We start from the raw sequence: 27987 nt of genomic DNA on the forward strand, positions 1-27987 counted from the left end.
TTGAGGCCTGTGGGCGGCGGGAAGGAGCTGGCCAGTTCCAGGCGAGGGAGGATGGGAAAAGCAGGGCTGGCGGCCGTCCCCATAGGGCCATTTGCAGCCACAGGCCACAGGTCGGGGGCCCTCTCCCTGGGGTCCCTGGGTCAGCAAGGTGGGAAAGCCATCAGGCCAGCCCAGGGGAGTCAGGGCAGCAGGGCAAGCAGCCGGGTGGGGCCTGGGCGGGGGGATTGTGGGCACATGTGGGGCAGGGCAGGGGCTCACGCAGGCACAGCCAGCCACACCCCCACACACAAAAGCCACAGATGTGTGCACACTGCCACACACACACATACAACAAACACAGACACACATAAACACGTGCACTCAGAAACACAATTATATTCACAGGCCCCCCCCAAATCAGACACACTCCCCAGTCACATAGCACAGTAGATGCGTATACACCATCACACGTGCAAAAGCCATAGACACTTACAACACACACGCAACAGCCCCAGCTGCCAAGGCTTGCGGGTGCCCTGTGGCATGCCCCCCCCCCCACAGCACCCTGGCTCTTACCACCCTCCGCCCAACCCTGCTGTCTCGCGTCCTTGGCCTGGGCTGCCCTAATCCCTGTCTCGTGTCCTGAAGCCAGGAGATAAGGGGCAGCTGCAGCCCCAGATAAAGGAGGCGCAGCCACAAATCCGGGGTGGCCCCGGCAGAAACGGGCACCGAGCCCGGGCCGCACCTGTCCTGCTGCTGCCTCCCCATCCGGCCTGGCTGCCTGGCTGAGAGGGCCAGCGAGGGCAGGGGAGACAGAGACACAGGGAGGGAGCAGGGAGACAGAGAAGAGAGACTCAGAGGGAGAGAGGAAGGCAGAGACCAAAAGAAGCAGGGGGGGGCACCTGGGTGGCTCAGTGGGTTAAAAGCCTCTGCCTTCGGCTCAGGCTCAGGTCATGATCTCAGGGTCCTGGGATCGAGCCCCGCGTCGGGCTCTCTGCTCAGCAGGGAGCCTGCTTCCCCCTCTCTCTCTGCCTGCCTCTGATCCCTGTCAAATAAATAAATATTTTTAAATATAAAAAAATTAAAAAAGCAGAGGCAGAGAGAGAGAGTGCAGACAGTGCCTTCCCTAGGCCCTGCCTCCCCCCATCTGAGTGCCTCAGTGTCCCCATTGGCACAGGGTTTCCTGGGCCACCTGCCTCCTTTCTGTTTCTCCGAATCAGTCAAAATAGGACATTCAGAGGACAACTCGGGCCTGGTTCAGGGGCGGCATCTTCCTGAGTGTCCCGTTCTCCAGGGTGACACCTGGGAAGTCCTCATCCCCCTGCCACAGCCTCAGTGAAGGCAGGGCCCCCTAGAGCAGGTCCTGGCCCCTCTGTGCCTCAGTCTCCCAGCTGTGGTAAGATGCACTCAGCGTTCCTTGGGCACCTCCTGTGGGCTGGGCCTGGTCCTGGGTGCTGGGGACACAGAGTGACTGAGGTGGGCCAATTCCCACCCTCTCTGAGCTCAGTACAGTGGGGAAGATGGCATGTGGCCAGGTAGCACCAGGATGTTGAGGGCCATGATTCCTGGGGGATGTCTGGATGGCTGCCAAGGCTGAAGGGGGCCGTATCCCCAGTATGGGGCAGTTAGAGAGGCTTCTGGAGGAGGAAGGTGGGGGAGGAGGAGAAGGAGGAAAAGGAGAGAACTAGAGGGTGAGTGGAGATTGGGAGCAGGGAACAGACTTCTTGCAAGAGGGAACAGCACATGCAAAGGCGGAGAGGTACAACTGCCTCATGGAACGTCTGGAATGAACTTGGTATTTGAGTTTAGGGTGTGGGGGGTGATGAGGAATGAAACGGGAAGGCAGCAGGGGCTAGGAACTGTAGGAACTTGGGGGTCGTGGTCCAGGGCTGGGGCAGTAGGGAGACATGGAAGGATTGGGAGCAGGGGAAACGCCATGGTCAGATTTGTGCCTGGGAGTCTGGGCTTTGGGGGTAGGATGGAAGACTGAGGCCCAGAAGTTGGTAGGGGGTGTGATGGGAGAGGGGATGGACGAGAGAGAGACTCCGAGGGCAAGTGGTCAGGACACAGGAACCCACAGGCTGTGGGGAGAGAGGCAGGGTGGGGAGGCTGATGCCCTGGTCTCTGGCTCAGGACGGGACGGCAGTCCCTGGGCCAGGGACCTCTGAGACCCATGGATTCAGGTGGATTGGGGGTGAATGCCTGCTCCCTCTGCACAAAGTCAGAGAGTAGAATAAGTGAGTTAATGCAAAGGGCTTAGACAATATTGGTGCTCAACAATTGTTTAGCTACTGGCAAACAATTCATACTACACCATTATAATAATAAGCAATTAATATTGCATCATTAGTATTTTTTTTAAAATTTTTTAAGATTTTATTTTATTTATTTGACAGAGAGAGAGAGATAGAATCACAAGTAGGCAGAGCAGCAGGCAGAGAGAGAGGGAGAAGCAGGCCCCCCGCTGAGCAGAGAGCCCGATGTGGGGCTCGATCCCAGGACCCTGAGATCATGACCTGAGCCGAAGGCAGAGGCTTAACCCACTGAGCCACCCAGGTGCCCCTAATATTGCATCATTAGTATTAATGCTGTCAGTGGCCAATCCGCAGTCATACCCCTTTCCCCCGCTTACAGGAGGCCCTCCTTGACTGCCTCACACAGAAAATACAGGCCATCGCAAGGCAGACCCAGGGAGCCCTTGGAGGCCCAGAGAGGGGAGGCTATGTTCAGACAGCCCTCTTCGGGCCTCAGTTTCCCCTTGTACCCAACTGCCTCCCCAGAGGGGCCTGGATGCCGTGGGACGGTGGGGGAAGACTCCAGGTGGAACCTCAGAGGGCAACGGGACGGGCAGTCTAGGAGGGAGGAGTGAGCTCCGGTCCCTGGAGGTGGGCAGGCACAGCCGGGCACGAAGTGTCCCAAGACCGGACGCCGCAGGTCCTCCGTTTATCCCCAGACTGTCCTACAGAGGGCAGCCGAGGCCAGCGCTGGGAGCCAGTCCGCTCCCCCGCGGGCTCTCACGGGCACGGTGCCGCCCGTTGTCGTCGCGGGGGTTCGCCCCGCGTCTAGGACAGCCTCTGGCACGCAGGCTTTCAACTGTCGATAATGCCCCGCATAAGAGTGGAGTTTAAGCTTTTTTTTTAAAGCCCCAGTTTTAAGGTTTTTCGAATACCCTTGTGGGTGGAACGCAGCCGGTCGGAAGAGGCACGGAGTGTTTCCGGGACCCGCAAACAGCTCCGCGGTACCAACCTGAGCGGCACCGAGGCTCCGCCCCCACCCAGGCTCCGCCCCCTTACGTCGGCTCGCGAACAATGGCGTCACTTGGAGCGCCCCGGGCATGCGCGTTTCCCCAGCCCGACGGGAAGACGCTCTCGCGACCCGGAAGGCCTTCCCGCCGCTCTCCAAAGCCGGCGTGAGGGGGGCTGATGGCGGAGGGAGCGGCGGAGGCCCCAGCAGAGAGTGGTGGCGGCGGCAGCGATTCGGGAGCCGGCGCACCGGAACCGGGGGTGGCGCCCATTAAATCTCAGTGAGTCGCCGGGGCCGGGGGAGACCCTCACGAGGCCTTCCCGGCATCTACAGGCGGTGCACGCCGGGTGACGGGGCAGCGGCCCAGGCGGGAAGCTCGCAGGCTCTTCAGTCTGGGCTGGTTCTGCACCCGCAGGGTCGGAGCGGACAGCGCACGTTGGGGGCTGTCACGTGTGCGAAGGACACCACGGTGCTTAGGGGCGCGCAGGGTTGGAGGCTGGGGCCCGCAGTGCATGCTGGGGACTGTAGTCCGGGCGTGTGGCGGGAGTAGCCCTCGTGCACCTGCAGCTGGTCTCAGCAACGGGCGGGGACTTGGGTCTGAAGCGAGGGCCGTGGGGCATGCTGGGGAATGTGGCGACCGTGGCCCTGTTGCAAGGCATGCGGGGACGTGTAGTTTTCTCTAGCCGAACGTGGTTGGGGATGTTCATGCTGTTAGTAGTTTGGCTGGATACTCTGGGCATGGGACCCAGGGACAAAATTTAGGCTCTCCCTGTGGCCTTGAGATGCGCCCCGACTGGCAGCTGGCCGCTTCTAAGTGGTGTACTCCCCATCAGCAGACGCACCTAAGCAGGGACAGGTGTTCCCGGTCCCCAGTGTCCCTTGCGTCTGAGCCGGAGAAGGGGTTCCTTCCACAAGCGCTCTTCCCACTGCCTCTCTGCTGGCAGATATCTCACCACCAAGGAGCAGTTCCACGACTTCCTGGAAGCCAACGGGCAGGAGAAGCCGAGCCAGGGAGTCGAGGCAGGAGACCCCGGTGGCAATGACCTGGCCGAACCTGAGGCCAAGCGCATCCGACTGGAGGATGGGCAGGCGGGGGAGGCGGCCGAAGCCGGGGACAAGCTGAAGGTTCAGAAGAGAGCCCGGGGCCAGAACAAGGGGCGGCCCCACATGAAACCCACCCACTACGACAAGAATAGGTTGTGCCCCTCGCTGGTCCAGGTGAGTGTAATTGTAGCTTGAAAGTCCTAGAGACCTTCGGTCTGAGCCTCTCCGCTCCGCATTCAATCCTCCGGAAGCTGGAACGTTAAGTGTTGTTGTCTCCATCTTGTCCCTGAGTAAACTCAGGCTTGATGGGTTTCTGACTTGCCCCGGGACACCCCCCAGGAGGGGAGGGCCTCTCACCCAGGCTGCCTGGCTGGCCCGGCGTGCCCCCATCCTTCCTCGTGGCCTCTTGGTTTCCACGCAGGAATCAGCAGCAAAGTGTTTCTTTGGCGACCGCTGCCGCTTCCTGCACGACGTGGGCCGCTACCTGGAGACCAAGCCTTCGGACCTGGGCCCCCGCTGTGTGCTTTTCGAGACCTTCGGCAAGTGCCCCTATGGCGTGACCTGCCGCTTCGCCGGGGCCCATCTGGGACCCGAAGGCCAGAACCTGGTGCGGGAAGAGCGGGTCCAGGCCCCGCCGGTCCGCAACGGCCTGGACAAGGCCCTGCAGCAGCAGCTGCGAAAGCGCAAGGTCCGCTTCGAGCGCGCTGAGCAGGCCCTCCGCCAGCTAAGCAAGGGCCACGTGCCAGGCCCCTCCCCGGAGGCCGCGGTCCCCGACCTCTCGGGGGCCGAAGGTGCCCCCGGACAGGACAGCGGTGACACCCAGCAGGCCCTCCTGGAGCCAGGCCCTGATGCCCCAGCCAGCGGCCTGGGGCGGACCTGTGGGCCCCTGACAGATGAGGATATAGTCCGGCTGCGGCCTTGTGAGAAGAGGAAGGTACATGGTCGGGGCTTCCTGCTGAGGGTGCTGGGAGCCTGGGGTAAGAGAGAGCCAGACGCACATCCCCAGCCCCAGAGAGTTGGGGCCTGCGGGGGAGGGAATGAAGGAGGGAGGAGAAGGCTTCCTGGAAGAAGGGGCATCAGGCCTGCGGTTTTGACGGTTGGGCAGAGACTCTGCAGCAGAGGTGAAGACGGGAACAGAATGGTCTTCGCACAGGGATCCATCGACTTGTGCGGAGGCCCAGAGGAGGACTGCGGGTGGGGTGGGGAGCAGGGAGCTCCAGAGGCCTGGCGAGCTCCTGTGGGTTTTGTTTTGCTGCAGCTGGACCTCAGCGGCAAGCTGTACCTGGCCCCGCTCACCACGGTAGGTCAGCCCGGCAGGGCCCTGTGTCTGCCCCTGCCTGGTGGGTTTTGGGGCTGTGATCGGCATCCGGGGTTCCTGCCCGCTGCCCCTCACGTGTGCCCATGTCCCCCACGGCCCCCAGTGCGGGAACCTGCCCTTCCGGCGGATCTGCAAACGCTTCGGGGCTGACGTGACGTGCGGGGAGATGGCCGTGTGCACCAACCTGCTGCAGGGCCAGACGTCAGAGTGGGCCCTGCTCAGACGCCACCCCTGTGAGGACGTCTTCGGCGTGCAGGTGGGTGCCGCCCCAAGGGGAGGGAGGCGGGAAGGACAGAGGGGCTCTCGGCTGGCTGCCTCGCTCTGGAGCAGGTTCGGGGTTGGATCTCTCTGACCGCGGGCCTGACTCAGTCACTCCCAGACCCCTCTTGCCTCAGCCGTGGGCTCGAGGGCTGACCCGATGCCCCTTTGCGGGTCGGTGGCCTTGTCGCCGGGCCTCTTCCGAGAGACGGGGCCCCTGGCTGGATCCCCGCAGTGGGCAGGGCCGGCCTGGGCCAGCCCCTCACTCCCTGCTCCGCCCCCGGCCGCAGCTTGAGGGCGCCTTCCCTGACACCATGACCAAGTGCGCGGAGCTGCTCAACCGCACTGTGGACGTGGACTTCGTGGACATCAACGTCGGGTGCCCCATCGACCTCGTGTACAAGAAGGTAGTAGCGGCCCTGGACCTCCGTGGTGGCAGGGGGGGGGGGGGGGCCTGGAACCCGGCCTTGCTCTTGCCTGAGTCTCTGGGGGACCCGTGGGCGCTGCTGTGCCTTGGTTTCCCTCATTTGGCTGGCGCAGGCAGAGGAAGGTGGCAGGCCCAGCTCGCATCCTGCCGTCCCTTGCTGCAGCCCCCCATCTCTCCCAGGGCGGGGGCTGTGCCCTCATGAACCGTACGGCCAAGTTCCAGCAGATCGTCCGCGGCATGAACCAGGTACACCCTCGGCCGCTCCCCCCCCGCACCCCCGCCCCGGCTGGCCCAGGTCCCGCTGACCACTGCCGCCCTCCCCGCAGGTGCTGGACGTGCCGCTGACCGTGAAGATCCGCACCGGCGTCCAGGAGCGCGTGAACCTGGCCCACCGCTTGCTCCCTGAGCTGCGGGACTGGGGCGCGGCCCTGGTCACGGTGGGTCTCGGGGCACGGAGGGCGTGGGGGCCCCCACCAGAGCGTGCCGGGGGCGGCCCTTCCTAACAGTCTCTCTCTCCCCGCTCCTTCCTCCTGTTCTCTGGCTCTCCCTTCATCTCTGTCTCCGTCTGTCTCTTCATCTCTCTGTCTCTCTCTCTCAGCCTGTCCCTCTTGATGTCTCTCGGTCTCTCTCTCTGTGTCTGATCCCCCGCCCCCTGGACCGGCTCTCCCTCCCCGCGCGTGGCTTCTCCTTCAGCTCCACGGCCGCTCCCGGGAGCAGCGCTACACCAAGCTGGCCGACTGGGGGTACATCGCGCAGTGTGTGATGGCAGCCAGCCCCATGCCGCTGTTCGGTGGGTCCCCCGCTCCCACCTGGGACCCTGCCCTGCCCCCGTGGGCATCACTGGGCTGCCAGAAGCTCCCCCAGAGCTCCCGCCTGCCCCCGGCCCCCTGAGACCCCGCCTCTGTCCCTCAGGAAACGGGGACATCTTGTCGTACGAGGATGCCAACCGCGCCATGCAGACTGGCGTCGCGGGGGTGATGATCGCTCGGTAAGGGTGCTCTGTGCCTGGGGGGCTGCAGAGAACCGGCCGGAGCCGCCCCCTGCCTCCCTCCCCGCCTCCCTGCTCGGTGTCGCTGGCAGGTGGCTCTGCCGGGGGTGAGGGGGGGCGGGGGGCGGGCAGCGGACGTCTGTGCGCTCGTGGGTTGGAACTCTCGGGCTTTGAAGGTTGGCTGAGCCTGGCGGGGAGGCAGGGCCCCGGAGCCCTCCAGACCACCGCTCCCTACCCCACTGCCAACCCCACTGCCAGGGGTGCCCTGCTGAAGCCGTGGCTGTTCACGGAGATCAAGGAGCAGCGGCACTGGGACATCTCGTCGTCCGAGCGCCTCGCTGTCCTGCAGGACTTCACGCGCTACGGCCTGGAGCACTGGGGCTCGGACACGCAGGGCGTGGAGAAGACCCGCCGTTTCCTCCTCGAGTGGCTGTCCTTCCTGTGCCGGTGGGTGCAGGGCCACGCGCGGGCTGGGGGGTCCCGTGGGGTGGGGGGGGCCAGCCTGGCCTCACCCGTGCGCGCCGCCTGCAGGTACGTGCCCGTGGGCCTCCTGGAGCGGCTCCCGCAGAGGATCAACGAGCGGCCGCCCTACTACCTGGGCCGCGACTACCTGGAGACGCTCATGGCCAGCCAGAAGGCGGCCGACTGGATCCGGATCAGGTGCCAGGAGAGCGAGGCGCGGGGCTGCGGGAGGCCGAGGGTCCCCTGGGCCGCAGGCCTGACCCCGCCCTGTGCCCTCTTCACAGTGAGATGCTGCTGGGACCCGTGCCGCCCAACTTCGTCTTTCTGCCGAAGCATAAGGCCAACGCGTACAAGTAGCCGCGGGCTGGGGAGGGGGCGTCTGAGGGCCCAGAGGGGCCTCCTGCTGCATGAGAAGACAATAAATCTTATTCTTTTAAAACCCAGGCCTTTCTGTGACCCCAAGGCTTCCCCGTCCCACTCTGGGCTTTTGTGTCAACGCAGGGCTGACCGTTTCCCCAGCACTTAATTGTTCTTTCTCGTTGACAAGAGTCTCCCAGTCGCCCCCATGGGCCCGGCCCTGTGCTGGCCACCACGGCTCCCCAGAGCGGCTTTACCCACCAAGAAAGCGCTAGGCACTTAGGAGGTAGGGACCTTGGCCTACTCGGGTGTGGATCAGGGTGGGCTTCCTGGAGGAAGGAGCCCTAGAGCTGCCCAGAGTACAGCACGCAAAGGCAGAAGGCAGCAGACCGAGTTCGGGGTCTGCCCCGCTTTTTGTGAGGCCTGTCTCTGACTGCCTTGGTTTCTCCGTCTGCCCCCTGCCCCCCCACCCCCCCGATACCCGGAATCCCGACCAGTGGGCGGGCCGCAGCCTGGAACCCGCTGCCCAGAGTAACCAGGCAAACAGAACTCGGCAGGACTGAGCCTGATCTCCGGGTGGGCTGCCTGTGCTCCCACCCGCTGCCCCCCTGGCCTGCGCAGGCTGGCCCCCCTGCCTCCCCATGCAGCACCCCAAACCCTTCTATGCGCCTACAGCTCCCCAAGAAGGCTTCAGCCCCCGGGGCCTGGATGGCACCGAGGGGTCAGGCAGCCAGCCTGCTCCCGCCTGCACGGAGCCTCTTCCTGCTGTGGGTACGAGTCGGAGGGTGTTGGGTGTGGTGGGTATCGGGGTCCCCAAGGGGGTGGGAGACCAGGGCTCAGGACCCCGCCCAGCCACCTGCTTCTGTCCACAGGCTCCTCCAACCTCTATCAGCCCCCAAACCCGGAGAAAGAGGTGTTTCCAGGCCCTCCGGCAGGTACCAGCCTCCCCCCAACCCTTGATGAGGATTCGGGGGTGGGCTGGAAGGGTCGGGGCCAATCCTGCCCATGCCCCTGGCCCTAGGTGGCCCCCAGAAGGTAAGGCCTATGTCTCTGGTCCCTCAAGTAGGCCTTCAGGGACAAAGCCTATGCCCACCGTTCCCTGGACAGGTCCCCAAAACGATACCCGGGTCCCTGACTCCCAGATGGGTCCCCAAAAGCGGGCTCTCTGTCCCCATTCCTCATGATGGAGCCCCAGGCCAGGTGTCTATCCCCTGTCCCACAGATGGGCCCCCGGGGTTTGGGCTCTGCCCCTCCCCTCCTCTAGCCTGTACTCCTTGCCCCAGGTGGGTCTCAGAGCTCCTCTCAGGGCTGCCCCTCCCTGGCCTGCAGGTTTCCAGATGGCACCCTGCGGGTGCTTCTTTGACCCCCGCATCTACCGAATCGAGTGGGCCACCACCGACTTCGGCCAGTCGTCCCTGTACAAGCTGACGGCAGTGGGTGGTGGGGGACCCCCCGGGGGTCCGGCTGGGGGCCCCGCCTCCCCAGGCACCTACCTCCTAGAGCCCCAGCACTACCTCAAGGCCCCCGTGCCAGCCCCACCGCCCCCGCCATACCCGCACTACCAGCCGCTGCCTGGGGGCCCCCAGTACCTCATGCCCTACTTCCCCGCCGAGGGGCCTGGGCCAGAGGCCCTGGGCTTTGTGGGCGACGGGGGGCCCCCCGCCTACATGGAGCTGCCCCCGCCCCTGCTCAAGGAAGGCCTGGGGCCAGCCCCGCCGCCACCCCCGGCCCCGCCCCCACCCCCTGTCCCCAAGGAGAACAAGCTGCCCCCCCTGCTCGTCACGCTCCCTGCGGAGGCCGCGCTGCCCCCCAGCGCCTACGGCCACCTCAAGGGCCGCCTCAGTCAGTTCCACGGGCCCAGCGAGCCGCTGGCCTTCCCCGCCAAGGAGCTGCCGGGTGGTGGCGCTGGGCCGGCCCTGCTGTACCCGCCGGGCCCCGGGGAGCCCAAGGTGGCGGAGGCGGAGGCCGCCCCCCTGGGGGCGGGTGAGGCCAGGACCCCCGAGGCAGCCAGGGCCTTCGTGCTGCCCGAGAAGGTGCTTCTGGAAGACGCCATGAAGCTCTTCGACTGCTTGCCGGGCAACGCCGAGCCCGAGGGGTTCCCGCGCACGGCCCCTGGGCCAGCCCTGCCGGACAGCGGGGGCGGCGGGGACGACTCGTCCAGCGACATCCGCTCGCTGCACCTGCCGGACGAACTGCTGTCCTTTGACTACAGTGTGCCCGAGATCCTGGACACCGTGTCTAACGTGGACTACTTCTTCAACTTCAAGGCCTTGGATGAGGAGCCGCCACCCCGCCCGGGGCCCCCCGTCGCCAACACCGCGGCCCCCGCGGCACGACCCGAGCCGCCCGGCAAGAGGAAGGCCGGCACCTCGTCCGCCAAGAAGGGCAGGCAGGGGGCCAAGGGCAGGCCGGCGGCGGGCCCGGCCAGCGCCGCCCCCTCGGGGCCCAGGCAGGACCTGGGAGCCGCCCTCCATTAAAATGGATTTGACCTCTCAGCTCACTGGCAGCTTGGTGGCGTCGGGGCCCGGGGACAGCAGGCTGAGGCTGGACGTGGAGGACGGTCCCCTCCTGCACCGGGTCACATGGGAAGGCCCAGCAGGCCCTCGGCACCTCCTGGGCTTCCGAAGCTGAGCCGGGGAGCCCTGCCGTCCTGAGGAGTCCTGAATCGCTCCTCTCCACCCCCCAGAAAGTTGGGAGTCCGCCAGCGGAGATGGAGTGGGGGGCTTCTGGAAGGTGGGGAGACGCGGTCCGGGCTGCTCTGTAAGGATCTTTCGCCCAGGTGTTTGGTGGGGAAAGGGTTGCCCGGAGAGGGCCAGGAAGTGGCCTGGGGATGAGGCCTACCCTCCCCCACGCCCCTACCCCAACCTGCTTCTCTCCCCCTGCAGAGGACGAAGGGGGCCTCCCGCCCCAGGCCCTGGGCTGGGTCCCTGGGGCCTTCATGATTGGGCTCGGCTGGGGTAGCCCCCAGGGTGGCTGGGTGTGGGGAGGCAGAGTCGGTAGCTGGAACCGGGGACTTCCTGTCTGCCGAGCACTGCGCCGGGAGCCTGCTGGGCTCACCTCATCGCACCCTCATTCCAGAGCTCCAGAGAGACGGCGGCACAGTCTGCCCCGCCCGGCCCTGTTCCGTGCCCCGCTAGAGGAGCCTGGAGTCCACTGCCCCCCGCTTCCTGCTGAGCTCCCCTCTCCCTGTGGCCACGTTTGGGGTATTTTTGAGATTAAAGCCAAGGGCGCTTGACGAAGGGAAGGCCCTGGCCAAAGACGTTGTCAAATGGGCTTGGCTTCCTTGAAGGTCAATGCGAATGTTAGCGGTCAGCCTAACGTGGAGAGTGGCCGGGCAGGGTGGGCTCCCTGCACCATCAAGGTCACGCTTCCGTTACTGGACTGAGACGGGACTGGGCCACGAGGCGGACCGTGGAATAGACTCACTGAACCTCAGAAAAATCAGGAAACTCACGGGACCACCCAAGTTCTCCCTTGGGATGAGCTGGCCGTCCCGTGCCACCTGGGAGTCAGAGTGAGGTAGGGAGGGGAGGGAACCCCCCTGGACGGCTAGGGAGAGTGCACACGGCTGTGTACGTTGTGTATACGTGCACACGCGTGTGCAGACACGTGCACGTTTGTGTATACGTGCTAGCTGTGTGTGCAGGTCTGTGTATCCGTAGATGTGTAGAAGCGTACACACGTGTTCATGTCCTGGGTAAACACACGTGTGGATGTGTACGCACGTTAGGGATGCACGCACATGCGTGTATCCACACCGCCAAACACCCGTGTATGTCCCTGCACACTATGCCCGTGTGCCTTGCCCAGGCACACCCGTGTACGTGTGTGCACGGGCACGCCTGCGTCTATGCCGTAGGCACGTGTCCGTACGTGTGCGCGCACATGAAATCACGCTTCCAAACGTTCCTCCGGGGACACAGCAGAGCACGCGTGTGCGTGTTTGTATACACGGGAGGGTTTATACCCCAGAAATGGACTCCCAGCAGTTGCTGCCTCCTCCAGACCCCCCCGCGCCCCTCTAACGGGCCAGGGGGCTGCGTCTTAGGCCTTTCAGGGGACCGTCTCTCCCTCCGTGGGGTGCTCCGCTCCCTCACTCCCCCCGCGTCCCGTCGAGGGTCTGGGCTGCCCCGGTCCCATCGCAGCCGGCGCAGGTGCCGCGGGGCAGGGGGGCTGCGACAGGAGGATGGGAGGTGGTGGGGGTAGGACACAACACGCTCCGAACACGCGGCACGAACACCATCACCGGCCGCTTTATAGAACGCTTTAAGGCCACGCGGGGATCCCCCGGTGCACTTAGCACCTGCTTCGGAAACACGCACAGGCCTTTCGGCACCTCCTGCACAGATGACTCCAGAAGCCCTTGAACTTGAGGCCCTTCTCTGTATGCAGCAGTTTGGGGATGGCGTAGGCCAGCCACACGGACAGCAGCATGACCACCACGAGCGGGATGATCGTGACCGCCGCCAGGATGACGGACAGGGGGAAGGCGCCGTACACGTAGATGCTGAAGGTGGTCTCCAAGTGACAGTAGCTGCAAGGGGCGGGTGGAGAGGCCATGGGGCGCTGTCCCACGGGGCCCCGCCCTTCGCCCCATTGAATGTGCCAAAACCCACAGAAAGGAGTCCTGGGCCCCGGGTGCTGAGCTGGGACGCCTGGTTCCATTTCCATCCATTTCAGCTCTTCTCCAGTCTGAGTCTGCTGTCCTCTGTCTGCTGGCAACAGTCCTGTCCTCCCCCGGGTTTCCCGTGGTGCCCTCCTCCTCCGGGGACCAGCTGTCTCCCTGACTCCATGCCCAGACTCAGTCTAGAGAGGCGAACAAACCATCCCGTTCCCGAGTGGAAGCAGAGGGCGGGCGTGATGGGGCCACAGGTGTCCACGAGGCGGGCAGCGAGCGCCAGGGTGTAGCAGGCCCGGAGGGAAGGGCACCCCAGGAGAGGGGACCCAGGGTAAAGGAGAACTCGCTGGACCCACGGTACGGACAGAGGAGTGAATGGGACCAAAGGCAGTCCTCTTTCTAGATAGACCACCCCGTCCTCCCGCCCGTGGCCATCCCAGAGCTGAGCCCCCTAGATCAAGGCGTGGGGTCTCAAGGCAAGTTCTCCATGTACTTTGGGGGGTGGACTTCATATCTGTCTAGAGAGGACAGATGATGGGGGTAAGGATATTGTCCCGTACGCACCCCCACACTGGGAGATGTTGGCAATCTAGGCCAGCATACCTAGAAACCTCTTCGCACACGTGGGTAGTAAATATTCAACAACCAGCTCTAAGGGGAAAGGCTGAATTTGTAGGGTGTGCCGAATCCCGTGGTGTAAATTCTCCCACCGTGGCTGATTCCAGGCAACCAAGGGAAAGACGATTGGCTTGCGAGATCCCTGGAGATTTAAGGGTCTGCACGTGCACTCCACCCACGAGATGGGGCTTGAGAGGGGCGTGACCGCCCGCCACTGCTGCCCCCGCCCCCCCCCACTGGAACGCAGCGTGGGCTCTGAGAAAGGACTTATTTAGGGAGTGAGCAAACGTCATCTAGATGCCACTCTTCCCAGGGACAGTCTGGGCTGCTGGGAACATTGATGTTTATCCAGGACCCGCCCAGGGGAGGGAGAAAAGTGGGTCCCTCGCCTGTGTGCGACCCACCCCAGGAGAGCCAGCCATCCCCCCCAGAGGCCCCTGGCATGGAGTGATTCACCCCTGCTCACCTGTAGTACGGATCCACGAGAGAAATGTAGAAGATGTAGATTCCATTCCTCTGGTCAAAAATAACCTTGTTTGCCGTCGGGCCTCCCAGGATCTGATATGGGACGTTTGGCCACCTCAAGGGGGCTTCATTGTTGGGGTCATGGCAGCTCACATAGTTCTGGAGAGAAGGACAGAGGCATGCCCACTAGCTCCGGGGGCTGGGGCAGGCTGGGCCCGTGCCCACAGACGTACCCCCACTGCAGGCTGGGCCCCACCTGCAACACTGCTCACCCAGCACCCATGGGGGCGGGTCCAGGGCCAAGTGCCTGATGGGTGGGTGGTGGGTGACCTTGGAGGGACACTGTGGGTGGCTGCTCAGCCTTTATCCTGCCGTCCTGTGTCCAGGCCTTGAATCCCCGAGTCGGGCTGTGAATCAGATGACTCCATTTCACGTACTCTTGGTGTTACGGCCTGACGTGTTCCCCACATACACACACACACAACGAGCCCACTGCCAGTGATATGCTGGAACCCTAACTCTTAGGGCCTCAGGATGTGACCTTATTCAGAGATGGGGTCTTTTTCAGGTGATCCAGTTAAAATGAGGTTGTTGGGGCACCTGGGTGGCTCAGTGGGTTAAAGCCTCTGCCTTTGGCTCAGGTCATGATCTTGGGGTCCTGGGATCGAGCCCCGCATCGGGCTCTCTGCGCAGCGGGGAGCCTGCTTCCTCCTCCCTCTCTGCCTGCCTCTCTTCCTGCTTGTGATCTCTGTCTGTCAAATAAATAAATAAAAATCTAAAAAAAAAAAAAATGAGGTCGTTAGGGCAGCCCTTGATCCAACAAGTTTCGTGTCCTTATAAAAAGGGGAAATTTGGACCCAGACGTGCCTGGGGAGAACATCATGCGTAGACAGAGGCAGAAATTGGGGTGTGTGTCTACAAGCCCAAGAACGCCAGAGATGACCGGGAAACCATCAGAGCCTGGGAGAGCCTGGAACAGATTCTCATTCACCCTTACAAGGAACCGACCCTGGCAACACCTTGATCTCAGACTTCGGCGTCCAGAACTGGGAAAGGATCCATCTCTGGCATCAAAACTACCTGGTGTGTGGTGTTTGTCACAGAAGCCCTAACTCACTGGTGCACCTGGGAAATCTGAAGGTAGAGAGGGCACAGAGCCACCTTCCTGGGGCTTCTCACTGGCGCTAAGGCCAAGCATGGCCATGGTGTCAAGAAGTGGTCAGGGGGTACCAGCAGCTTCTCGGCCCAGTCTCCAGGGCCCAGGATTTTGTACGAAGGGGAAACATCCTTGAACTCAGCTGCTTGCCCTCAACCAATACATCATGCTGCCTTCCTGAGCAGAATACTTTGCCCTTCTGCACTACTTACTGGTGGACCCAGATGGGAGGGGGGCTGGGCTTATAAAAAGAAAAGACAGAAAATGGAAAAGCAAGAAAGTCAAAGTGATGGGGAGCCCAGCAATATAAAAAAACTGAAGGGCTGGGGTTCCTGGGTGGCTCAGTGGGTTAAGCCTCTGCCTTTGTCTCAAGTCATGATCTCAGGGTCCTGGGATCAGGCCCCGCATTGAGCTCCCTGCTCGGCAGGGAGCCTGCTTCCCCCTCTCTCTCTGCCTGCTGCTCTGCCTACTTGTAATCTCTCTCTCTCTGTCAAATAAATAAAATCTTAAAAAAAAAAAAAAAAAACTGAAGGGCTCCTCTCACGTGGCATCAGCAAAAACCCAGAAGACATCACAGACACACCAGGGGAGTATAGCCACTGCATTGCAACAAAGGGTTAATCTCTCAGCACTAGAAAGAGCTCTTGACAAGCAAGCAAGGAAAAGAAGTGAAAGTGGCTCTCCAGCAGGAAAAGGCATGAAGCCCGAAGCCCGGCCGCGGCGGAAGTCAGGCACACGGAAATGGACAAGTCCGTCCTGGGGTGGTACACCTAGCTGGTGTGCTGTGGAGACAGATGCGTGGTGGGAGGCATGTGGCACCGGCCCGCAGAGGGGACCTTCATGACATCCACCCAGACTGCATGTGCGTGTACCCTATGACCCAGGCAGCCTTCCCTGCCTGCAGACAGCTCCCCAGGACAAGGGACCCATGCGGGTGGATGGAAGTGACAGACCAGAAATAGCCCATGACCATCAGTGGCGCAGCGGCTTAACAGCTTGGGAGCACCAGACTTTGGGGGTCTGGAAGCTTCCACTCTTGGAACCCCAAGCCATGCTGTAAGGGAGCCCAGGCTACCCTGCTGGGGAGAGAAAAAGCACACGGACAGACAGCCCAGCTCCTGCCTAACAGAAGCCCTGCACAGGAGAGAACCTTCTCAGACCTGCCAGGTGAATCCCCCTGCGGGGGCACCCCACCCGTGCCGCAGGTCTGAGGTGCAGAACCGAGAAGCCACCCTGCGGAGTTGGGGGTGCGCTGCAACGGCCGGCTGTCTATCTCACTGCTCTTCCAGGTTTCCTGTGGGTTTGGAAGTTCTCAGATTAAAAACCAGAACACAGGGACGCCTGGGTGGCTCAGGCGGTGAAGCGGCTGCCTTTGGCTCAGGTCATGATCCCAGCGTCCTGGGATCGAGTCCCACATCGGGAATCCTTGCTCGGCAGGGAGCCTGCTTCTCCCTCTGCCTCTGCCTGCCACTCTGTCTGCCTCTGCTCGCTCGCTCGCTCTCCCTCTCTCTCTGACAAATAAATAAAGTCTTTAAAAAAAAATAAAAATACATACCAGAACACAAATGCAGAAGCAATGTCCGTGGTGTGGATGGCCACTGGGGTGTATGTTCCCCAGACCCAGGCCCTGCCGGCCCCCACCACAGGTCGAGGGACGGGGTGAGGGCAGACCCCTGATTTCACCCGTGCCCCGGCACCTAGCAGCCCTTGGATCTCAGCCTCGTGGCTGTTAACAGCAACAGGCCCTCCCATCTGTCAGCAGCTCCCCGCGTGGTGGAACTACTCAGTGCCCCCACGAGGCACCCCTCCTCCGGGTCTCCCTTGGCTTCCTTGGCAGACGCATCCCTGAGTTAGCACCCCAACAGAGCCGGTTCTCACTTGTCCGTATGTTTTGCCCCTGGCCTCCTCTGTGTCACCTCCGAGCTCCCCCCACACAAATAAGCTCTGTATTTGCTTCTGCTGCTCCGGCTTCATCCCTACGATGTCACTGGCCCCAGGGTCTGCCCACGGGCTTCAAGCTGGAAACGAGGGCAACGCTTGACTCTGCCCCTCTCCTCCCACATCAACCCGACCCTCACCAGGCCCTGCTGGCTGTGTCCCTGTTAGGCACCGAATGTGTCCCCCGCCTCCCCAGATTCATATGTTGAGACCCTAGCCCACAGTGGAATTCGGAGATGGGCCCTCTAGGAGGTAATTAGGTTTATATGAGGTCCTGAGGGTGAGAACCGAAAACAGGGTCTCAAGGAGAGATTTGTGTATCTGTGTTCTTAGCAACATTAATTAACCGCAATGCCCAGCGTCCACTGACAGGTGAATGAATGGTGTCCATCCATCCAGTGGAATGTCATTCAGCCTTAGCAAGGAAGGGACTCTGACACCTGCCATGATGCGGAGGGACCCCGAGGACACTGGGCTCAGTGAGAGGAGCCAGACCCAGATCACATCCCGCAGGACCCCACTCCCAGGATGTCCCCAGAGGAGTCCTGTCCACAAAGAGGAGACGGTGGGAGCCAGGGCTGGGGCAGGGGGTAGGGAGTCCGTGCTTTGTGGGGACAGAGTTCAGTTTGGGGAGATGGAAAGTTCTGGAGGTGGAGGGTGGGGGTGGTCGCAGGACAGTGGGAGTGTGCTTCATGCCACTTAAAATGATTACAATGGTACATTTTAGGTTGTGCATATTTTACCACAATTGAAAAAAATTTTTAAATCCTTAATTTTTAAAAGGGGTTTGGGGCACCTGACTGGGTCAGTCAGTACAGCATGCAACTCTTGATCTCAGGGTCATGAGTTTGAGCCCCATGTGCAGTGTAGAGCCTACTTTATTAAAAAAAAAAAAAAGGAGGGGGCACCTGGGTGGCTCAATGGGTTAAAGCCTCTGCCTTCAGCTCAGGTCATGGTCCCAGGGTCCTGGGATCGAGCCCCGCATTGGCCTCTCTGCTCTGCAGGGAGCCTGCTACCTCCTCTCTCTCTGCCTGCCTGTCTGCCTGCTTGTGATCTCTGTCTGCCAAATAAATAAATAAATCTTAAAAAGACTCTACTAAAAAAAAGGGGGGGTTGTCTTTGGGAGTTAAAAAAAAACAAACCTGGGTCATATAAAAAGACCACATGAAATGGAAAAAGGAGACTGTTTCTTAACCTCTAAATCCCCATTTATATTGACATAGCTAGCTCCACCTGGTTTCGGTTGCTGAGTGGCTTATAACAAACAGTCCATCCCGACGTGCGGAAAAGGCAGGCATTCAAAATTGCCAATCACTGGGACTGATGGAAAAAAAAAGTAAGGGGACCATCTCCTAAACGCACGCTACTCTGAATGACGGCACTAGCGAGAAGAATGCACTACTGTGTATGGGCACAGTCGGAAAATTACAATAAACGCAAACCACACACGTGTGGCTTTCTCTATTTAAAAAAAAAAAAAAAAAAAAGGATCGGGGCGTGGTGCGTGTGCAGCCTGGCGAGGGCACGGGACCGATCGTGGAAGTGAGCTGCGCGCGCTCACAGGGCTTGTAGGTTAGGTGAGTTTCCCTTCAGACTGCGGGGAGGGGGGGGGGAAGCAAACCCATCGTCCGTAAGAAAATAAGTGATCAACTCAGAAGGAGTGTGGAGAGAGAGCTTCGGAGGTGCGGGGCTGAGAAAGGAAGCGCGAAGAAAGGAGCCCCGGTCCGCCCGCGGGGCCGGGCTGCGTCCGCGGGGAGCGAGCGCCACCTGTTGGCCGCGTCGCCGCGCTGCGTCCGCGCCCTTGGCCCGGCGGGGGAGCGCACGCCCGCGGCTCAGCAGGCTCCGCTCGTGTCTCCGCCGTGCAACCCCCCACCCCCCCCCACACCCCGCCGTGCCCGGAGCCCCCAGACGTGCATCCCGGCCCGACCAGTCCGCGCCGTCTGACCGCCGGCCCGCAGCCCGTTGCTGGGGCCTGTCTTGGAAAAGGAGTGGACGCTACCTCTCGGTCCCAGGCGAAGGGCCTCCTGTCGCCCGCGGTCTCCGTGATCGTGGTCCAGTTCTGCGGCTGGGCCCTGCAGAGCGCCGTCTGGGCTGTCAGGGAGTAGGTGTACGTGAACAGTCCGTGCACCTCCAGTAGGACGAACTCTGTCTCGATGACCTCCTGGAACTTGCCTTCCCGCCACCTGGGACACAGGCACAGGGCCGGGCTGAGGGGGGATGCGGCAGCCCCCGGGTGTGATGAGCCCATGCTGGGGGCGGCGGGGGGGGGTGCGAGGGGGCGGCAGGGAAGGCGGTGCTCCCCTCCCCCCAAGCCTCCCCAGGCTGCCACTTTGCAGAGGGAAGCAGGGGCAGGTGGGACAGGGGAGGGCGGGGAGGTGGGGGAGGTGGGGGGCGCGGGCCCCGTTTCCCGCTGTGCCTCTCTGCCTCTCAGGTAAAGGTCTAGAGCCCAAAACCACCACTTGTAAAGAAATAGATTGATTAGATAATAAGCAAGTAAACACACACACACACACACACACAACCCTTCAGGCCTGTCCTCTGACACTTTTCCGAGGCCTTCTGCCAACATTCCAAAGGGATATATGCAGGGCTGTTGATTCGGGTTGTTCTAAAAATCATTTTAGGGCACACGGTCTGTGATCTCCTGGCAGGTGGGAGCTCCGGCCCTTCCCCTGGCTGGTCGCTTTCCTTGATCTTTACCGGACAGAGGCTTGTGAACCCCATGTGGCCGCTCAGAGTTTGGGGCTCGGTCCCGCACGCCCGGCCCACAGTCCTGCCCATGCATGGGATTAGGGCCACGGGGAGCAGAGACGTGTCGCCCAAACGACCCCGCCTGTTTTCAAGGGTAAGCGGGTTTCTGCTGTCGCGAAGTCAGCGCACTACTATTGAGTCAGATGACCAGTCTGCGGGGCGCGGAGCTGTGGCCAGGCCCGCACATGCCTTGTTTAAATCAATTATCAATAAGTAAAATGGAAAAACCAGTTCCTGGGGTGCCCTGGCCACACTCGGGAGTGCTCGGGAGCCACATGTATACTGACTGCGGACAGGGCTGCACGGAAGGATGGAGAACTTGCACTGGGCAGCGCTGGTCTGGGGCAGCAATGAGGTAGCTCCCTCCCAGGGCGGCGTGGTTCTGGTCTCCCCCGGGCTGGGGCTCCAGGGGCCCCACGGGCTGGTCGACCACCCATGACAGTGTGGAAGCCATACATGGTGGGGCGTGCAGGGGCTGTGATGAAGGGAGGCAGCAGACTCCACAGAAGGGGAGTGACGTGACAGCCATGAGCTAAGACATGTCCCCCCAGACTCCCACGTGGCAGCTCTAGCTCCCCATGTGACTGTGTTTGGAGGCCTTTAAAGGGGTGGTTGAGGCTGACCGAGGTCATAAGGGTGCATGGCTGTCCTTGCTCCCTCCACCACCTGAGGACGCGGGCAGGGGTGGCCGCCTGTACACCAAGGAGGGAGCCTCAGCGAACCCAGCCACCCTGGCACTCTGACCTTGGACCTCCAGCCTCCTGGGCCGTGAGAAGACCAGGGCCCGTCCTTTAAGCCCCTCGTGGGTGGTATTTTGTTATGGCTGCGGGTGGTAAGACATTGCAGGAAGAAGGGGCGCCTGGGTGGTTCAGTCGCTTGGGTGTCCAACTCCTGGTTTCGACTCAGGTCACCATAGATCGTGAGATCGAGCCCGCATGGAGTCTCCTCTGCCCCTCCCCCTACTCGTGTGCTCGCTCTCTCTCTCTCTCAAATAAATACATAAATCTTAAAAGAAAAAAAAAGACATTGCAGGAAGAGGGCACAGCCAGGGTGGGGCCTAGGGGGTCCGCTGGGGGTCCAGGCTGTACAGAGAGGGGTGGGGAGGCCGGCGGGGAGGAGGGAGCGCTGTGGGAGGTGGTGGGGGGATTGGAGGCTCCCCCCACCCCGGGTCTTACAGTTCCACCACAGGTTTCCAGGGGTTGTCCCAGTAGACGAGGCTGGGGCAGCCCAGCTTCTCATACTCGTACTGCACCACCAGATCCTCATTGGCCTTCTGCCCCTGGAAGTTGGGGTCGTAGGCATCCCTAGGCGGAGACAGGTGGGGTGGCAGCAGAGGGCCATTCAGAGCCATGGTCGGAACGACCCCAGGAACCCTGCAGCAGTTAACGTCTCGGGCCCCCTTGGCCGGGGCGGCAAGCCCAAAGCCCGGCAGACGGCCGTTGGACTGGGACTGCAACAGTTCCCTACACCCACGGCCTCCCCCATCAGACTGTGGACGTGCCAAACCTGTGCGCTGATGCGAACTGACTCCTTAAACTCTCCCTCTCTCTGTCTTGCTCTGTCTCTGTCCCTGTCCCTCTCTCTGTCTCTCATGGTCTCTTATCTCTCTACGTGCATCCTGTTTACCTGTCTTTCCTGAGGTCCCGCCTCACGCGCCCCTCCGTGCCCCCCCGAGGTCGGACTGCGGGCTCCCTGGTCAGCAAGCCCAGCAGTGCCAGGTTGGGCCTTGGCCGTGAGTGTGGACAGGGGTCTGACTGCTGGCTCATATCTGAGGGGCTGTGGTGTATAAAACACACACGTGGCTTCCCGTGCTGGGGGTCGGGGTCTCTCTGTGCCCCGGTGCCAGGCAGGGCCACGTTCCACCCCACGCTCTCTCAACGGCCCTCGGGACCAGCCACGCCGCACAGAGGGTCACCCTGGCCCTCACCCCCTTCCGCCTCGGCTGATGGGGTCTGGCTACCTCCACTCGCTCAGGTGAGCAGGTGCCCAGGCTCCAAGAGCAGGTGGGAGGCTGGTGAGATGGCAGCGGGGTGTCCTGGTAGCTGGGCGGACCTGGGCAGGGGGGTCCTGCCACATCGCACCGGCTCCCCACAGACCCGCACCTCCCCTACTTGTCCCCTCCCCGCCTCAGATTCCCTACAGTCCAGATATCAATCTAAAAATGATTTCCAGGGGCACCTGGGTGGCTCAGTGGGTTAAAGCCTCTGCCTTCGGCTCGGGTCATGATCCCAGGGTCCTGGGATCGAGCCCTGCATAGGGCTCTCTGCTCAGTGGGGAGCCTGCTTCCCCCTCTCTGCCTACTTGTGACCTCTCTCTCTCTCTGTGTCAAATAAATTTTAAAAATCTTAAAAAAATAATAATAAAATAAAAATGATTTCCAGGGTGCCTGGGTGGCTCAGTGGGTTAAAGCCTCTGCCTTTGGCTCCCGTCATGGTCTCAGGGTCCTGGGATCGAGCTGCTCAGCGGGGAGCCTGCTTCCCCCCCCCTCTCTGCCTGCCTCTCTGCCTGCTTGTGATCTCTGTCTGTCAAATAAATAAATAAAATTTAAGAAAAATAAAAAAATAAAAATGATTTCCAATTAGCCTTTGGGGCTAGGGGGCAGTCACGGGAGGGAGGGCGTGAACGGAAATCTCTGGGCTCACCTCTCAATGACGTAGCTGTAATTGTCCTGAAGGCCCACGGGGTCGAGGATGTTGTTCTGACAGGCTGAGATTTCGCTGTGAGCGACAGAAGGTGGTAAGAACTCCCTACCCCCATGCTGCACCGAAAGGATCGTGAATTCTTCCCTTGGGCACGTACACCCCGGCTGGTTTCATTTTTGAGTCCTTTCTTACTTCCAGGCTCAGTCTGCCTCTTCCCTGCCCAGAGTCTCCAAGGAGCCCGAGTTCATGTGGGAGAATGATTATCCGAGCCCCAGACCTCGGCGCTGGGTGTCCTGACTCTTGAGACAATCACTTACTGGATTTTCTTTGTAGTGTTAGATCCGGGCATGCCTCCTTAGGCAACACAGTTTCTTTCTGCCTGATTTGGGGTTTTAAAGACTAGAATCACATTGTGTGTGTTCTGTTGCGCCTTCCGTTCCATGTTTCTACAACCCCGTCCAGGCGGTTCTGCCTTGACGGTTTGCGTGGCTGGGACAGTCCATTCATCCAACCACCGTACCTGTTGGTCCATCCTCCTGTCGAGGGATCCGAGCTGGCTTGCTCCCAGCTAGAAGCTATTAGGAATAATACTGCTCAGAACATTCTGGAACCCTTGCCAGTGTCCACATGCATGATTGGAGTTGCGGGGTCAAAAGACGTGCTTTCTAAAGCACCTGGAAAACCTACCTACCCGCCCACAAAGTTGGTGCGTTCCGGAGGCCGCCCGGGGCTCCCCGCGCTGACCAGCCCTTGCTACTGGCCACGCTCTGTAAATTTCACCACGTTGGTGAGTGAATTTGGCCTCTAAGAAAAGTTTTCATTTCCTTTTCCCTATTAAGTGAGGTTGGCCACCCTTTCAGCGCTTTTACCAAGCGTATGGATTTCTTTACTTTTTCTTTTTCAGAAGTGCCTGTTCAAGACTTTTGCCCCTTTTTAAAAATTTTGTCTTTTTTTTTATGATGATTAATTTGTAGGAATTCTTTATAAAGCCTGGATACGAGCCTTTGTTGGTTCCACGTGGGACAAATATCTTCCTACTCTGTTTATGGCAGAAGCTATTTGTATATTGTTTAAACAATGTTCCCTGTACATATGTCCTAACTATGCAATTTATTGATTCAACAAAATGTTTCCATTTTGGGGAAACGGTGGTAAAATCATCGCCTGAGTTTATCATTGCCCTCGAGCAGTGGAGAGCTGAAGCCAGCCTCGACTAGCTCCTGAGAGCCAAGTGTTAAATCTTCTGGAATTTTGTGGGCCAGCAGAAGCTGGAAATCGACAGGGTGGGCGTATTCACACCACCGGAATTGGCACATGCTTGGACTCGGGGCCTCCCCCTCCACCCGAACCAATTGTTATGCATTTATCAGCACACCACTGCCTGAGGGGGAAAAGTGTGGCAATTTGGCCAATCTTCCGGCTTTTTTTTTTTTTTAATTGGATTCTCATGGCTGCATTCCGGGGGCGGGGAGGGGGGGGTAGCTATGGATACTGAAGGCAAAGTTTTGCAAAATTTCAGCAACCAATTAAAACCCAAAACCCTAAGCAATTTTAATCAAAATGAGGAATTCAGGGACTCCTAAAAGGAAGAGAACTTGCAAAGGATTAGGGAAGAGGGAAAAAAATGTAAATATCACCAAATTGATAAAGGAGGGGAGGTCACTGTGCCAGAAGACCAACTTAAACCATTAGTATTCATTATTTGACTATTTGCTATGGAAATGTTAAATATACACAAAAGTGGACAGGACCATGTCACCCGACTTTAACACACTTACTTCTGAATGACGATCTTTTTTTCCTGGTCGCAACCCACTGAAATGAACGCCGTCTGTGGAGGAGAGAGGCGGACACGCTGACCTGGGTCAGTGAGGGCCACTGATGGCCCAGCCACAGCAAACACTCACACCCAGGGGAGACTGGACACGATGAGCGCAGATCCTGACACGGTGACCCCGGCTCCTGGGATTCATTGGAGCCAGGCTTGGCCGTTGGAGCTTTCAAGCCCTAAGACCCTCCCAGAGCTATGGGGTGAGCCTAAGTGCACCCCATCACTGAGCTCCAACCAGAAACCAATTTATAAATGCAGGATAATACTTGGCATACAGAAGGCCGAGGAGAAGAATGAATGAATGAATGAATGAACCAACTAATGAATGAGTGGATGGGCTTCAATAAACAGGAGAAAAGAGGAAAAAGCTATTTGTGTTTCTCAAAAAGCTAAGGTGGGCGGGGCGCCTGGGTGGCTCAATGGGTTAAGCCTCTGCCTTCGGCTCAGGTCATGATCTCAGGGTCCTGGGATCGAGTCCTGCATCGGGCTCTCTGCTCGGCAGGGAGCCTGCTTCCTCCCCTCTCTCTGCCTGCCTCTCTGCCTGCTTGTGATCTCTGTCTGTCAAATAAATAAATAAAATCTTTAAAAAAACAAACACAGATTTATCAAGGAACAGAATGCAAGGTTTATATCAGTTTTACAAAAATTGTGGTATAGAATATATATAACATAAAATTCGCCATCTTTTTTTTTTTTTTTTAAGATCTTATCCATCCATTTGACAGAGAGAGAGAGAGAGAGCACAATCAGGAAAAACAGCAGGCAGAGGGAGAGGGAGAAGCAGGTTTCCCACGGACCAGGGAGCCCGATGTAGGACTCAATTCCAGGACCCGTGACCTAAGCAGACACTCAGCCAACTGAGCCACCTAGGCGCCCCTAAAATTCACCATCTTAGCCATTTCTTTTTTTTAATATTTTATTTAATTATTTGACAGAGAGAGAGATCACAAGCAGGCAGAGAGAGAGGGGGAAGCAGGCTCCCCGCTGAGCAGAGAGCCCGATGTGGGGCTCGATCCCAGGACTCTGGGATCAGGACCTGAGCTGAAGGCAGAGGCTTAACCCACTGAGCCACCCAGGCGCCCCCATCTTAGCCGTTTCTAAGGGCAAATCACAGTGGCATCAAGCACACCCATCCTTCTCCAGAACTTTCCATCTCCCCACATGGAGACTCTTTCCCCACGAAGGATGGACTCCCCACCCCCTGCCCCAACCCTGGCTCCCATGGTCTCTTCTCTGTGTGGACAGGACTCCTCTGGGGACCTTCTGGGAGTGGGGTCCTGCGGGATGTGTCCTTCTGGGTCTGGCTTCTCTCACTGAGCCCAGTGTCCTTGGGGTCTATGTTGTAGCAGGTGTCAGGACGTCCTTCCTTTCTAAGGCTGAATTCCAGTGTGAGGACGGGCCCTTATGTGTTCATTGATTCACGCACAGGTAGACATTTGGGTTGCTTCCACCTTTTGACTATTATGAAAATGTCACTATGAATACTTGTGCACGGGTTTCTGTGTGGATGTATATTGTTCTCCATTCTCTTGGAGCGCCGAAGAGTGCTGTGACCAGAGTTGGTGAGTCTTGTTCTGGGGATGTCCAACAAGGAAAGAGACTATCCATGCACTTGCTCCGAGGATGGTGAGTCATGAGGGGGCGCCCTGGGGAATGCTGTCAGGGGGAAAGGGAGTGACCCTGGCAACTGGGACAGGATTACCTCCATTTTCAGATTCTGAGCATGGGCTCAGAGGAAAAGATAGAGGATGCCCACTGCCGTTATTCTTTTTTTTTAAGCAGGGTCCACACCTAGCATGGAGCCCAACACAGGGCTTGAACTCATGACCCTGAGATTAAGACCGGAGGTGAGATCAAGAGTCAGATGCCTAATCGACTGAGTCACCCAGGTGCCGTGCCCACCTCCCACTACTGCCATCATTCTTAACACTAACAACAAAGAATATGGAACAAAAATTTGGGACATACCAGTGGCTTGAGGTCCACACACGAAATTTCCTTGTTGGCTATGTCCAGAGTGATGGTAGATCCTGTGGGTCTCTTTATGCTGCAAGGCAATGGGATCGTGTGGTATTGCACACCTGTGTCACACATAGGGTCAGTGTTAAAAATAATCACTGACTCATCAATTTATTTATGCATGCATCCATCCATCATCCATCCATCCATCCCTCCATCCCTCCATCCATCCATTTGTCCCTCTGTCCATCCATCCATCTACTCATGCATCCACTCAGCCATTTGTTCCAGAACAGTGACAGAGAACCTCTGCTCTTACATGGCGGCCCCACCCTCCCTTGAGTTTCTACCTCTTCTTGAGTCAGTTTTGTTCATTTACATATGATAACTTATTGAAAACATCTGAATTCCAATTTCATTATCCCCGAGCTACATACACGTTTTCTTGTCCTGTTTTTCCCTGAGGTGTAAGTGAAATACAATACCATATTTGTTTCAGGTCTATGACATAGTTATTTGAGGTTTATATACATTGCAAAACGATCACCGTAATAATCCTCGTTACCATCTGTCGCCATACAAAGTTAGCACATTCTCATTGACCATATTCCCCTGCTATACATTACAGCCCCGTGACTTGTTTATTTCATAACTGCTAGTTTGTACCTCTTGATCCTCTTCACCTGTTTTGCCCACCCTCCAAACCCCCCTCCTCTGGTAACCATCAGCTTTTCTCTGCATCTGTGAGGTTGGTTTTGTTTTGTTTGTTTGTTCATTTGTTTTGTTTCTTTGGATTCCACGTGTAAGTGAAATCATATGGTATTTGTCTCTCTCTGCCTTATTGCGCTCAGCACAATGCCCTCAAGATGCATCCATGTCATCACAAATGGCAAGATTCCATCCCTCTGACGGCCGCGTGATACGCCATTGTACACATACACTCCATCTTCTTTATCCATTCTTCTATAGATGGGATACTTACATTGCTTCCTTAATTAGGCTACTGTAAATAATGCTGCTATAAACATAGGGGTGCACAATATCTTTTCAAATTAGTGTTTTTGTTTTCTTCAAATAAATATCCAGAAGCAGAATTACTGGATTGTATGGTGGATCTATGTTTAACTTTTGGACAAAACTCCATATTGTCTTCTGGACTGGCTGCATCCATTTGCATTCCCACCAACGGAGCAAGAGGCTCCCCCTTTCTCTACATCCTCACCAACATCTGTTGTTTGCTGTGTTGTTGATTTTAGCCATTCCAACAGGTGTGAGGTGGTATCCTGTTGTAGTTTTGATTTATATTTCCCTGAGGATCAGTGACGTTGAGCATGTTTTCACGTACTATTGGCCATCTAGAGGTCTTCTCTGGAAAAGTGTCTATTCAAATATTCTGCCCGTTTTTAATCGGGTTGTTGCTGTTGCTATTGGATTGTGTGTGTTCTTTACATATTGTGGAGATCAGCCTCAGTATCTTCTCCCAGTCAGCAGGTTGCCTTTTCACTTTGTTGATGGTTTCCTTTGCTATGCAGGAGCTTTTTAGTTTGAGGAAGTCCCCCCCCGCCCCCGCCCCAACTATTCTTTTCATGGGTTCTGTGTCCACACTTTTCATTTTCTATTCCCAATGTTCATTTCAATTCTCTCCTCCTTTGTCAGGATCACGGAGTCTCATCCAGTGTACTGGTCTTCTGAAGAACCAGCCTTGTGTCTCATTGTGACTTGACACTGTTCTTTGCCCTCTATTTAATACATTTCAGATTGTATCACTGTTAATTCCCTTCGTTTTGTGGTTCCCCTGGTTCTTCAAGTTAAATATTTAGTTTGTGCATCCTTAGTCCATCTTCTCCCTTAATAATAAAAGTGCTCAGGGTACTCATTTTCCTCTGAGTACTTTAGGTGTGTTCCATGGATTCTAAGATTCAAGAATTATCTA

At 58.6% G+C, this 27987-nt stretch overlaps 3 protein-coding genes across 3 annotated transcripts in view; 2 read left to right on the forward strand and 1 right to left on the reverse strand.

Annotated features, from left to right (window-relative positions):
• The first annotated feature begins 3346 nt into the window (after positions 1 to 3346).
• On the forward strand, positions 3347 to 8501 carry DUS3L (dihydrouridine synthase 3 like). The gene is made up of 13 exons (XM_080820383.1): positions 3347 to 3502; positions 4167 to 4440; positions 4688 to 5200; positions 5525 to 5566; positions 5688 to 5840; positions 6133 to 6249; positions 6450 to 6515; positions 6596 to 6706; positions 6963 to 7059; positions 7182 to 7257; positions 7516 to 7704; positions 7789 to 7917; positions 8004 to 8501. The coding sequence occupies exons 1-13, from the start codon at positions 3402 to 3404 to the stop codon at positions 8074 to 8076; spliced, it is 1941 nt and encodes a 646-aa protein (XP_080676509.1). The 5' UTR covers positions 3347 to 3401; the 3' UTR covers positions 8077 to 8501.
• Positions 8502 to 8572: 71 nt separating this feature from the next.
• Positions 8573 to 10553, forward strand: PRR22 (proline rich 22; the record flags this gene model as incomplete). The annotated part of the gene is made up of 3 exons (XM_080820395.1): positions 8573 to 8847; positions 8949 to 9011; positions 9406 to 10553. The coding sequence occupies exons 1-3, from the start codon at positions 8718 to 8720 to the stop codon at positions 10551 to 10553; spliced, it is 1341 nt and encodes a 446-aa protein (XP_080676521.1). The 5' UTR covers positions 8573 to 8717.
• Positions 10554 to 12169: 1616 nt separating this feature from the next.
• Positions 12170 to 27987, reverse strand: part of CATSPERD (cation channel sperm associated auxiliary subunit delta) — a gene marked incomplete at both ends in the record, with an annotated part of 48464 nt that continues 32646 nt past the window's right edge. The window contains 8 exons of the mRNA XM_080822367.1: positions 12170 to 12249; positions 12399 to 12610; positions 13779 to 13936; positions 18871 to 19054; positions 20798 to 20926; positions 22265 to 22339; positions 24043 to 24095; positions 26064 to 26142. Coding sequence (XP_080678493.1) covers positions 12170 to 12249; positions 12399 to 12610; positions 13779 to 13936; positions 18871 to 19054; positions 20798 to 20926; positions 22265 to 22339; positions 24043 to 24095; positions 26064 to 26142 — 970 coding nt within the window. The remainder of the gene's footprint in view (positions 12250 to 12398; positions 12611 to 13778; positions 13937 to 18870; positions 19055 to 20797; positions 20927 to 22264; positions 22340 to 24042; positions 24096 to 26063; positions 26143 to 27987) is intronic.

This window comes from Martes martes, assembly GCF_963455335.1.
Source record: "Martes martes genome assembly, chromosome: 1".
Taxonomy (NCBI): domain Eukaryota; kingdom Metazoa; phylum Chordata; class Mammalia; order Carnivora; family Mustelidae; genus Martes; species Martes martes.

Excerpts from the sequence above, each read along its gene's own strand:
- DUS3L (XM_080820383.1), top strand. The coding sequence starts at position 3,402 with ATGGCGGAGGGAGCGGCGGAGGCCCCAGCAGAGAGTGGTGGCGGCGGC. Across the intron at positions 3,503-4,166 it reads GTGGCGCCCATTAAATCTCA|ATATCTCACCACCAAGGAGC; the intron begins GTGAGTCGCCGG and ends CTCTGCTGGCAG. Across the intron at positions 5,841-6,132 it reads AGGACGTCTTCGGCGTGCAG|CTTGAGGGCGCCTTCCCTGA; the intron begins GTGGGTGCCGCC and ends CCCCGGCCGCAG.